At 49.2% G+C, this 12,769-nt stretch overlaps 1 protein-coding gene across 1 annotated transcript in view; it reads right to left on the bottom strand.

Moving 5' to 3' along the window:
• The window catches only part of LOC123724431 (chromosome transmission fidelity protein 18 homolog), a 35,833-nt gene that overhangs the window by 10,520 nt on the left and 12,544 nt on the right, over positions 1–12,769 (bottom strand). The window contains 12 exon segments of the mRNA XM_045688005.1: positions 729–843; positions 951–1,081; positions 4,459–4,557; positions 4,715–4,808; positions 4,879–4,917; positions 4,919–5,013; positions 5,176–5,299; positions 5,779–5,876; positions 6,849–7,133; positions 7,237–7,378; positions 10,544–10,596; positions 10,696–10,788. Coding sequence (XP_045543961.1) covers positions 729–843; positions 951–1,081; positions 4,459–4,557; positions 4,715–4,808; positions 4,879–4,917; positions 4,919–5,013; positions 5,176–5,299; positions 5,779–5,876; positions 6,849–7,133; positions 7,237–7,378; positions 10,544–10,596; positions 10,696–10,788 — 1,368 coding nt within the window.

Raw genomic sequence — 12,769 nt, 5'->3', positions numbered from 1 at the left:
GCGCTGCTGCCCTCCTGCCCTGCTGTGCGCTGCTGCCCTCCTGCGCGCTGCTGCCCTCCTGCCCTGCTGTGCGCTGCTGCCCTCCTGCCCTGCTGTGCGCTGCTGCCCTCCTGCCCTGCTGTGCGCTGCTGCCCTCCTGCCCTGCTGTGCGCTGCTGCCCTCCTGCCCTGCTGTGCGCTGCTGCCCTCCTGCCCTGCTGTGCGCTGCTGCCCTCCTGCCCTGCTGTGCGCTGCTGCCCTCCTGCCCTGCTGTGCGCTGCTGCCCTCCTGCCCTGCTGTGCGCTGCTGCCCTCCTGCCCTGCCGCGCGCTGCCCTCCTGCCCTGCCGCGCGCTGCCCTCCTGCCCTGCCGCGCTGCCCTCCTGCCCTGCCGCGCGCTGCCCTCCTGCCCTGCCGCGCGCTGCCCTCCTGCCCTGCCGCGCGCTGCCCTCCTGCCCTGCCGCGCGCTGCCCTCCTGCCCTGCCGCGCGCTGCCCTCCTGCCCTGCCGTGCGCTGTCCTGCAGTACGCTGTCCGGCTCTCCTGCCGTACGCTGTCCTGCTGCCGTACGCTGTCCTGCTGTGTGCGCTGTCCTGCTGTGTGCGCTGTCCTGCTGTGTGCGCTGTCCTAATGTCCTGCTGTGCGCTGTCCTGCTGTGCGCTGTCCTGCTGTGCGCTGTCCTGCTGTGCGCTGTCCTGCTGTGCGCTGTCCTGCTGTCCTGCTGTCCTGCTGTCCGCGTGTGTGTGTGTGTTACCTGTGTGAGTTTGTCGTGCTCTCCGGTGGATGAGGCCAGGTGAAGAATGTGCTGTAGTCTCTCGGCCCCGCCTCCTTCTCTAAGCCCCTCATCCAGCTCCTCCCCCACACGCTTCCTACACACCAAATACAGTCAACCAGGAAGACACCAAATACGGTCAACCAGGAAGATAACAAATAGTTAGTTAGTAATGGTTAGTAGTAGTATAGTTTGTTATAATACCGTTTGATGCGTGGCAGTTGGAAGATCTCCTGCCAGAGGTTGAACATTCCTTTATTCTGATCCTTCTGGCCGATCCTCATGGACTGGACCGACTGCACGTCCAGCTGTCTCTTCCCTCGACCGTGGAGGAACTACAACACAACACACAGTAAAACACGTCCAGCTGTCTCTTCCCTCGACCGTGGAGGAACTACAACACAACACACAGTAAAACACGTCCAGCTGTCTCTTCCCTCGACCGTGGAGGAACTACAACACAACACACAGTAAAACACGTCCAGCTGTCTCTTCCCTCGACCGTGGAGGAACTACAACACAACACACAGTAAAACACGTCCAGCTGTCTCTTCCCTCGACCGTGGAGGAACTACAACACAACACACAGTAAAACACGTCCAGCTGTCTCTTCCCTCGACCGTGGAGGAACTACAACACAACACACAGTAAAACACGTCCAGCTGTCTCATCCCTCGACCGTGGAGGAACTACAACACAGTAACACGTCCAGCTGTCTCTTCCCTCGACCGTGGAGGAACTACAACACAACACACAGTAAAACACGTCCAGCTGTCTCTTCCCTCGACCGTGGAGGAACTACAACACAACACACAGTAAAACACGTCCAGCCGTCTCTTCCCTCGACCGTGGAGGAACTACAACACACACAGTAAAACACGTCCAGCTGTCTCTTCCCTCGACCGTGGAGGAACTACAACACAGTAAAACACGTCCAGCTGTCTCTTCCCTCGACCGTGGAGGAACTACAACACAACACACAGTAAAACACGACCAGCTGTCTCTTCCCTCGACCGTGGGGGAACTACAACACAACACACAGTAAAACACGTCCAGCCGTATCTTCCCTCGACCGTGGAGGAACTACAACACAACACACAGTAAAACACGTCCAGCTGTCTCTTCCCTCGACCGTGGAGGAACTACAACACACAGTAAAACACGTCCAGCTGTCTCTTCCCTCGACCGTGGAGGAACTACAACACAACACACAGTAAAACACGTCCAGCTGTCTCTTCCCTCGACCGTGGAGGAACTACAACACAGTAACACATCCAGCTGTCTCTTCCCTCGACCGTGGGGGAACTACAACACAACACACAATTAAAACACGTCCAGCTGTCTCTTCCCTCGACCGTGGGGGAACTACAACACACACAGTAAAACACGTCCAGCTGTCTCTTCCCTCGACCGTGGGGGAACTACAACACAACACACAGTAAAACACGTCCAGCCGTCTCTTCCCTCGACCGTGGAGGAACTACAACACACAGTAAAACACGTCCAGCTGTCTCTTCCCTCGACCGTGGAGGAACTACAACCCAACACACAGTAAAACACGTCCAGCCGTCTCTTCCCTCGACCGTGGAGGAACTACAACACAACACACAGTAAAACACGTCCAGCCGTCTCTTCCCTCGACCGTGGGGGAACTACAACACAACACACAGTAAAACACGTCCAGCCGTCTCTTCCCTCGACCGTGGAGGAACTACAACACAACACACAGTAAAACACGTCCAGCCGTATCTTCCCTCGACCGTGGAGGAACTACAACACAACACACAGTAAAACACGTCCAGCTGTCTCTTCCCTCGACCGTGGAGGAACTACAACACAGTAACACGTCCAGCTGTCTCTTCCCTCGACCGTGGGGGAACTACAACACAACACACAATTAAAACACGTCCAGCTGTCTCTTCCCTCGACCATGGAGGAACTACAACACAACACACAGTAAAACACGTCCAACTGTCTCTTCCCTCGACCGTGGAGGAACTACAACACACAGTAAAACACGTCCAGCCGTCTCTTCCCCTCGACCGTGGAGGAACTACAACACACAGTAAAACACGTCCAGCTGTCTCTTCCCTCGACCGTGGAGGAACTACAACACACAGTAAAACACGTCCAGCTGTCTCTTCCCTCGACCGTGGAGGAACTACAACACAACACACAGTAAAACACGTCCAACTGTCTCTTCCCTCGACCGTGGAGGAACTACAACACACAGTAAAACACGTCCAGCTGTCTCTTCCCTCGACCGTGGAGGAACTACAACACAACACACACAGTAAAACACGTCCAGCCGTCTCTTCCCTCGACCGTGGAGGAACTACAACACACAGTAAAACACGTCCAGCCGTCTCTTCCCTCGACCGTGGAGGAATTACAACACAGTAAAACACGTCCAGCTGTCTCTTCCCTCGACCGTGGAGGAACTACAACACAACACACAGTAAAACACGTCCAGCTGTCTCTTCCCTCGACCGTGGAGGAACTACAACACAACACACAGTAAAACACGTCCAGCTGTCTCTTCCCTCGACCGTGGAGGAACTACAACACAACACACAGTAAAACACGTCCAGCTGTCTCTTCCCTCGACCGTGGAGGAACTACAACACAGTAAAACACGTCCAGCTGTCTCTTCCCTCGACCGTGGAGGAACTACAACACAACACACAGTAAAACACGTCCAGCTGTCTCTTCCCTCGACCGTGGAGGAACTACAACACACAGTAAAACACGTCCAGCTGTCTCTTCCCTCGACCGTGGAGGAACTACAACACAGTAAAACACGTCCAGCTGTCTCTTCCCTCGACCGTGGAGGAACTACAACACAGTCAGTTGCTGTAGTAGCTGACATGTATAGTGTTGAGTCATCCGCATACATAGACACTCTGGCTTTACTCAAAGCCAGTGGCATGTCGTTAGTAAAAGATTGAAAAAGGCAAGGGGCCTAAACAGCTGCCCTGGGGAATTCCTGCTTCTAACTGGATTATGTTGGGGAGGCTTCCATTAAAGAACACCCTCTGTGTTCTGTTAGACAGGTAACTCTTTATCCACATTAGAGCAGGGGGTGTAAAGCCATTATAGCAGGGGGTGTAAAGCCATTATAGCATTAAAGCCGTAACACATACGTTCTTCCAGCAGCAGTCTATGATCGATAATGTCAAAAGCTGCACTGAAGTCTAACAAAACAGCCCCAACAATCATTTTATCATCAATTTCTCTCAGCTAATCATCAGTCATTTGTGTAAGTGCTGTGATTGTTGAATGTCCTTCCCTACAAGCGTGCAGAAAGACTTAATTTGTTTACTGTAAAATAGCATTGTATCTGGTCAAACACCATTTTTTCCCCCAGAAGTTTACTAAGGGTTGGTAACAGGCTGATTGGTGGGCTATTTGAGCCAGTAAAGTGGGATTTACTATTCTTAGGTAGCAGAATGACTTTAGCTTCCCTCCAGGCCTGAGGGCAACACACTCTCTAGTAGGCTAATATTGAAGATATGGCAGATAGAGGACGATATCGTCCTTATCGTCCTCAGTAAATTTTCCATCCGAGTTATCAGCTGTGTGTTAATGTGTACAGACAGGTGTTCCTCAGGGATCAGTGTTCGGACCCTTGATATTGTTGTAATACATGGTAGCTGTTATGATCTGGAAACACAGTGTGTGTGTGTGTGTGTGTGTATGTGTGTGTGTGTACCTGCAGTGTGTTTATGCAGGATCTGATGTCGTTGTCAGTCTTCTCACAGAGAGCCATCAGAGTCCCCATGTCAGCCTTCATACCATGACCCCTGGAGATCTAACCCACACATTAATATTGACACCCATCATGGCTGGTCTGACATGTCAGCCTTCATCACCCCTGGAGATATAACCCACACATTAATATTGACACCCATCATTGCTGGTCTGACATGTTGCATCACCAACATTAGAAAACGAAAACAAGAGATTACCTCAGCCAATCTCTGTGCCAGGCGGGAAGGCTGTGTCTGAGGGAAGGCCAATAGAAACGCCTGCTGCCTCAGAGGCCTCAGGGCTGGAACGTACCTTGACAGGACAGAGAACCAATCAGATCACAGATACAGAGATAAAAACCCCTCCCTCCTCCGTCTCTTACAGGTCATTACAGATGCAGATGATTGGACGGAGGAGGACCCAGTCTCTTCTTCTTCTTCTTTAGAGGCTCCGCCTCTGACTCCGCCCCCTGGCTGTCCTTCCTGTTCAGAGTGGCCAATAGGATGCTGATGGCAGCCTGGCCGACCAATCACAGAGAGAGAGAGGAGAGAGGAGAGAGGAGAGACGAGAGAGAGAGAGAGGAGAGAGAGAGAGAGAGAGAGGTGTTACTCTCGAGATGAGGCTAGGTGAGAGTGGGTCCAATAGAAGGGCAGGGGACGGAGCGGTGGGCGGGACTTACGGCGGGCGCTCCGTCGATCTCGTCGATGATGAGACAGTTGGGCTTCTCATTGGCTCCCAGCACTGACCTCATCTGGGTCGCTGTGTCGATACGCTTCTGGAACAGCTCCGCACTGCGGTCGTCACTATGGAAACCACAGCGTCGACAACACCTTAGTTACTATGGGAAACCACAGCGTCAACACCACCTTAGTTATTATGGGGAAACCACAGCATCAACACCACCTTAGTTATTATGGGAAACCACAGCATCAACACCACCTTAGTTATTATGGGAAACCACAGCATCAACACCACCTTAGTTATTATGGGAAACCACAGCATCAACACCACCTTAGTTATTATGGGGAAACCACAGCATCAACACCACCTTAGTTATTATGGGGAAACCACAGCATCAACACCACCTTAGTTATTATGGGAAACCACAGCATCAACACCACCTTAGTTATTATGGGGAAACCACAGCATCAACACCACCTTAGTTATTATGGGAAACCACAGCATCAACACCACCTTAGTTACTATGGAAACTACAGCATCAACACCACCTTAGTTATTATGGGAAACCACAACACCAACCTGTTGAAGTCGTTAAACTCACCTTGCGTTAATCTCCACCACGTTGTACCCAGCATGCTTAGCGATGATGTGGGCCAGAGTGGTCTTCCCTAAACCTGGAGGACCTGACAGCAGCACCACCTAGCGGGAGGAGGACAGATTAACCAGCTATATTAACCTACTAGTATATATACTAACAGCTCTATAACCCCCAGAGGACCTGAGAGCAGCACCACCTAGCGGGAGGAGGACAGATTAACCAGCTATATTAACCTACTAGTATATATACTAACAGCTCTATAACCCCCAGAGGACCTGACAGCAGCACCACCTAGCGGGAGGAGGACAGATTAACCAGCTATATTAACCTACTAGTATATATACGAACAGCCTACCTTGTATTTATCAGTCTGTGTGGGCAACCTACCTTGTATTTATCAGTCTGTATGTGTCCACCTACTTTGTATTTATCAGTCTGCGTCGGTTCACCTACCCTGTATTTATCAGTCTGTGTGGGTCCACCTACCTTGTATCTATCAGTCTGTGTGGGTCCACCTACCTTGTATCTATCAGCCATCCCTGTAGCTCAGTTGGTAGAGCATGGTGTTTGCAACGCCAGGGTTGTGGGTTCGATTCCCACGGGGGGCCAGCACAGGAAAAAAAACTGTATGCATTCACTACTGTAAGTCGCTCTGGATAAGAGCGTCTGCTAAATGACGTAAAAATATCAGTCTGTGTGGGTCCACCTACCTTGTATTTATCAGTCTGTGTGGGTCCATCTACCATGTATTTATCAGTCTGTGTGGGTCCATCTACCATGTATTTATCAGTCTGTGTGGGTCTACCTACCTTGTATTTATCAGTCTGTGTGGGTCTACCTACCTTGTATTTATCAGTCTGTGTGGGTCTACCTACCTTGTATTTATCAGTCTGTGTGGGTCTACCTACCTTGTATTTATCAGTCTGTGTGGGTCTACCTACCTTGTATTTATCAGTCTGTGTGGGTCTACCTACCTTGTATTTAACAATCTGTGTGGGTCTACCTACCTTGTATTTATCAGTCTGTGTGGGTCTACCTACCTTGTATTTAACAATCTGTGTGGGTCTACCTACCTTGTATTTGGGTCTTTTGTATTGGTCCAGTTCGGCCTCCAGAATCTCCTCAGTGATCTGAGTCTTGGTTTTAAATTTCTGATTGGCTTGATTAAAGTTTCCCTGGCTCCGATTGGTGGAATGAAAGCGTCCCCGGCCCTTATTGGTGGAATGAAAGCGTCCCCGGTCCTGATTGGCGGTGCTCTGGTCGGGCCTCTCGGCTGGGGGTGGGCGTGTCTTCCTCTCTCGTCCAAACACCACCTGGTCCCACAGCTTCAGCCACTTCAGCAGACAGCGGTTGGTGAACTACACACACACACACACACACACACAATTATACCTACCTACCAATCACAGGCCACCAGTCCCCAACCGCCACCACTCACGTTCCCCAACCACCACCACTCACGTCGTCGCTGAGTAGTTCAGTGTAGTGTTGAGGAGAAAACTGATCCACCCAGAGACGGGAAGATTCCTCCTCCTCCTCTTCCTCTCGATCCCCCTCTTCTCTCCGTCTGCCGTCCAGCTCTCCAAACTCTTCATCCACTTGACTGAACACACACACACGTTTATGCTATAAACAAGTAATAATGTACAGAAACGACAATATCTATCGTGTGTGTGTTCGTATCTATATATACACACACACACACACACACACACACACACACACACACACACACACACAGAACCAATCAAACGTTTGGACACACCTACTCATTCCAGGGTTTTTCTTTATTTTTACTATTTTCTACCTTGTAGAATAATAGTGAAGATATCAAAACTATGAAATAACACATATGGAATCATCTAGTAACCAAAATAGTGTTAAACAAATCAAAAATATATTTTATATCTTTGTGATTCTTCAAAGTAGCCAACGTTTGCCTTGGTGATAACTTTGCACATTCTTGACATTTTCTCAACCAGCTTCATGAGGTAGTCACCTGGAATGCATGTCAATTAACAGGTGTACCTTGTTAACCTCTCTAGGGAAGGTGGGACGAAATCGTCCCACCTACGTAACAGCCAGTGGAATCCTGTGGCGCGTTATTCAAATACCTTATAAATGCTATTACTTCAATTTCTCAAACATATGACTATTTTACACCATTTTAAAGACTCTCGTTAATCTAACCACACTGTCCGATTTCAAAAAGGCTTTACAACGAAAGCAAAACATTAGATTATGTCAGCAGAGTACCAAGCCAGAATTAATCAGACACCCATTTTTCAAGCTAGCATATAATGTCACATAAACCCAAACCACAGCTAAATGCAGCACTAACCTTTGATGATCTTCATCAGATGACATGCCTAGGACATTATGTTATACAATACATGCATGTTTTGTTCAATCAAGTTCATATTTATATCAAAAACCAGCTTTTTACATTAGCATGTGACGTTCAGAACTAGCATACTAGCAAACTTCCGGTGAATTTACTAAATTAACGTTCACAAAAAACATAATTATTTTAAGAATTATAGATACAGAACTCCTCTATGCACTCGCTATGTCCGATTTTAAAATAGCTTTTCGGTGAAAGCACATTTTGCAATATTCTGAGTAGATAGCCCGGCATCACAGGGCTAGCTATTTAGACACCCACCAAGTTTAGCCCTCACCAAAGTCAGATTTACTATAAGAAAAATGTTATTACCTTTGCTGTTCTTCGTCAGAATGCACTCCCAGGACTTCTACTTCAATAACAAATGTTGGTTTGGTTCAAAATAATCCATAGTTATGTTCAAATATCCTCTGTTTTGTTTGTGCGTTCAAGACACTATCCGAAGTGTAAAGAAGGGTGACGCGCCCGGCGCGTCTCGTGACAAAAAAATTCTAAATATTCCATTACCGTACTTCGAAGCATGTCAACCGCTGTTTAAAATCAATTTTTATGCCATTTTTCTCGTAAAAAAGCGATAATATTCCGACCGGGAATCTGTGTTTTAGTACAAAGAGAGAGAAAATAAAAACATGGGGTCGCCTCGTGCACGCGCCTCAGTCTCATTGTCCTCTGATAGACCACTTACCAAAGGCGCTAATGTTTTTCAGCCAGGGGCTGCCTCGACATCATTCAGCTTTTTCCCGGGTTCTGAGAGCCTATGGGAGCCGTAGGAAGTGTCACGTTACAGCAAAGATCCTAAGTTTTCAATAAAAAGAGTCAAGAAGCCCAAGGAATGGTCATAGAGGGCACTTCCTGTACAGAATCTTCTCAGGTTTTTGCCTGCCATATGAGTTCTGTTATACTCACAGACACCATTCAAACAGTTTTAGAAACTTTAGGGTGTTTTCTATCCAAAGCCAATAATTATATGCATATTCTAGTTTCTGGGCATTAGTAATAACCAGATTAAATCGGGTACGTTTTTTTATCCGGCCGTGTAAATACTGCCCCCTAGCCCTAACAGGTTAATAGTTAAATTGTGGAATTTCTTTCCCTCTTAATGCTTTAAGGTAGGGGTGGTATACAGAAGATGGTCTTTTACCAAATAGGGCTAAGTCCATATTAATGGCAAAAACAGCTCAAACAAGCAAAGAGAAACAGCAGTCCATCATTACTTTAAGACATGAAGGTCAGTCATTCTGGAAAAATTCAACCTTGAAAGTTTCTTCAAGTGCAGTCGCAAAAACCATCAAGCGCTATGATGAAACTGGCTCTCATGAGGACCGCCACAGGAAAGGAAGACCCAGAGTTACCTCTGCTGCAGAGGATAAGTTCATTAGAGTTACCAGCCTCAGAAATTGCAGCCCAAATAAATGCTTCACAGAGTTCAAGTAACAGACACATCTCAACATCAACTGTTCAGAGGAGACTGTGTGAATCAGGCCTTCATGGTTGAAAAGCTGCAAAGAATCCACTACTAAAGGACACCAATAAGAAGAAGAGATTTGCTTGGGCCAAGAAACACGAGCAATGGACATTAAACCGGTGGAAATCTGTCCTTTGGTCTGTTGACTCCAATTTTGAGATTTTTGGTTGAAACCGCCATGTCTTTGTGAGACGCAGAGTAGGTGAACGGATGATCTCCGCATGAGTGGTTCCCACCGTGAAGCATGGAGGAGGAGGTGTGATGGTGCTTTGCTGGTGACACTGTCAGTTATTTATTTAGAATTCAAGGCACACAACCAGCAATTCAAGGCACACCACAGCATTCTGCAGCGATACGCCATCCATTCTGGTTTGGGCTTAGTGGGACTATCATTTGTTTTTCAACAGGACAGTGACCCAACACACCTCCAGGCTGTGTAAGGGCTATTTGACCAAGAAGGAGAGTGATGAGGTGCTGCATCAGATGACCTGGCCTCCACAATCATCCAACCCCAACCCAATTGAGATGGTTTGGGATGAGTTGGACCACAGAGTGAAGGAAAAACAGCCAACAAGTGCTCAGCATGTGGGAACTCATTCAAGACTGTTGGAAAAGCATTCCAGGTGAAGCTGGTTGAGAGAATGCCAACAGTGTGCAAAGCTGCCATCAAGGCAAAGGGTGGCTACTGGAGAAAACAAATCTAAATATATTTTAGATTTTAGTTAACACTTTTTTGGTTACTACATGATTCCATTTGTGTTATTTCATAGTTTTGATGTCTTCACTATTATTCTACATAAAGAAAAACCCTTGAATGAGTAGGTGTCCAAACTTTTGATTGGTACTGTATGCACACACACACACACACACACACACACACACACACACACACACAGTACCTGTTGAGTAGCTCTGTTAGGCGCTGAGATTCCTCCACCACTTGGCGATGACGCTGCAGCAACAGACAGAAACAGTCAGAAACAGTCAGAAACAGTCAGAAACAGTCAGCTATCAAACAACACTGTGTGTGTGTGTGTGCGCGCGCGCTCACCTTCTCGGCCACCTGTTCTCTCAGGACCTCAATGGGAACAGCCAGCAAACCCAATGCATTATGGGAGCTACGAAGAGCACTGGGGTCCACAGCCTATAAGACCCAGTAAAGAAGGTAGACAGAGAGAGGTGACTGGGGTCCACAGTCTATAAGACCCAGTAAATAAGGTAGACAGAGAGAGAGAGGAGACTGGGGTCCACAGTCTATAAGGACCCAGTAAATAAGGTAGACAAAGAGAGAGAGGAGACTGGGGTCCACAGTCTATAAGGACCCAGTAAATAAGGTAGACAGAGAGAGAGAGGAGACTGGGGTCCACAGTCTATAAGGACCCAGTAAATAAGGTAGACAGAGAGAGAGAGGAGACTGGGGTCCACAGTCTATAAGACCCAGTAAATAAGGTAGACAGAGAGAGAGGAGACTGGGGTCCACAGTCTATAAGACCCAGTAAATAAGGTAGACAGAGAGAGAGGTGACTGGGGTCCAATAAGACCCAGTAAATAAGGTAGACAGAGAGAGAGGTGACTGGGGTCCACAGCCTATAAGACCCAGTAAATAAGGTAGACAGAAAGAGAGGTGACTGGGGTCCACAGTCTATAAGACCCAGTAAATAAGGCAGACAGAGAGAGAGAGGTGACTGGGGTCCTATAAGACCCAGTAAATAAGGTAGACAGAGAGAGAGAGGTGACTGGGGTCCTATAAGACCCAGTAAATAAGGTAGACAGAGAGAGAGAGGTGACTGGGGTCCACAGTCTATAAGACCCAGTAAATAAGGTAGACGGAGAGAGAGGTGACTGGGGTCCACAGTCTATAAGACCCAGTAAATAAGGTAGACAGAGAGAGAGGTGACTGGGGTCCACAGCCTATAAGACCCAGTAAATATATAAATAAGAGAGAGAGAGAGAGAGAGAGAGAGAGAGAGAGAGAGAGAGAGAGAGAGAGAGAGAGAGAGAGAGAGAGAGAGAGAGAGAGAGAGAGAGAGAGAGAGAGACAGAGCGAGACAGAGCGAGAGAGAGACAGCGAGAGAGAGAGAGAGAGACAGCGAGAGTGCGAGCGAGAGACAGCGAGAGCGCGAGCGAGCGAGAGACAGCGAGAGCGCGAGCGAGAGACAGCGAGAGCGCGAGCAAGCGAGCGACAGCGAGAGCGCGAGCGAGCGACAGCGAGAGCGAGAGAGAGACAGCGAGAGCGCGAGCGAGCGACAGCGAGAGCGAGAGAGACAGCGAGAGAGAGAGACAGCGAGAGCGAGCGAGAGAGAGAGACAGCGAGAGCGAGCGAGAGAGAGAGACAGCGAGAGCGAGCGAGAGAGAGAGACAGCGAAGAGCGAGCGAGAGAGAGAGACAGCGAGAAAGCGGCGAGAAGAAGACAGCGAAGAAAGCGGCGAGAGAGAGAAGACAGCGAGAGAAAGCGAGCGAGAGAGAAGAGGCAGCGAGAGAGAGCGAGCGAGAGAGAAGACAGCGAGAGAAAGCGAGCGAGAGAGAAGACAGCGAGAGAAGCGAGAGACAGCGAGAGAGAGCGAGCGAGAGAGAGAGACAGCGAGAGAGAGCGAGCGAGAGAGAGAGACAGCGAGAGAAAGCGAGCGAGAGAGAAAGACAGCGAGAGAAAGCGAAGCGAGAGAGAGAGACAGCGAGAGAGAAGACAGCGAGCGAGAGAGAGACAGCGAGCGAGAGAGAGACAGCGAGCCGCGGCGAAGAAGCGAAAAGCGGCGAAGCGAGAGAGAAAGAGAAAGCGGCGAGGCGAAGAAAGAGAAAGCGGCGAAGCGAGAGACAGCGGCGATAGAGACAGCGCGATAGAGACAGCGAGCGCCGAGCGGCGAAGAGGGACAGCGAGGCGGCGACAGAGAGAGACAGCGAGAGAAGCGGCGAGAGAAAGACAGCGAGAGAGGCGGCGAGAGAAGAAGACAGCGAGAGAGAGACAGCGAGAAGGCGGCGAAGAGAGACAGCGAGAGAGAAGCGGCGAGAGAGAAGAGACAGCGAGAAAGCGCGAGAGAAGAACAGCGAGAGCGCGAGAAGAGACAGCGAGAGCGGCGAGAGAGAGACAGCGAGGCGGCGAGAGAGAGACAGCGAGAGCGAGCGAGAGA

The sequence above is a fragment of the Salmo salar genome, chromosome ssa10 (genome assembly GCF_905237065.1).
Source record: "Salmo salar chromosome ssa10, Ssal_v3.1, whole genome shotgun sequence".
Taxonomy (NCBI): domain Eukaryota; kingdom Metazoa; phylum Chordata; class Actinopteri; order Salmoniformes; family Salmonidae; genus Salmo; species Salmo salar.
The sequence above is the reverse complement of the archived record's forward strand: the minus strand, read 5'-3'. Positions and strand labels throughout refer to the sequence as shown.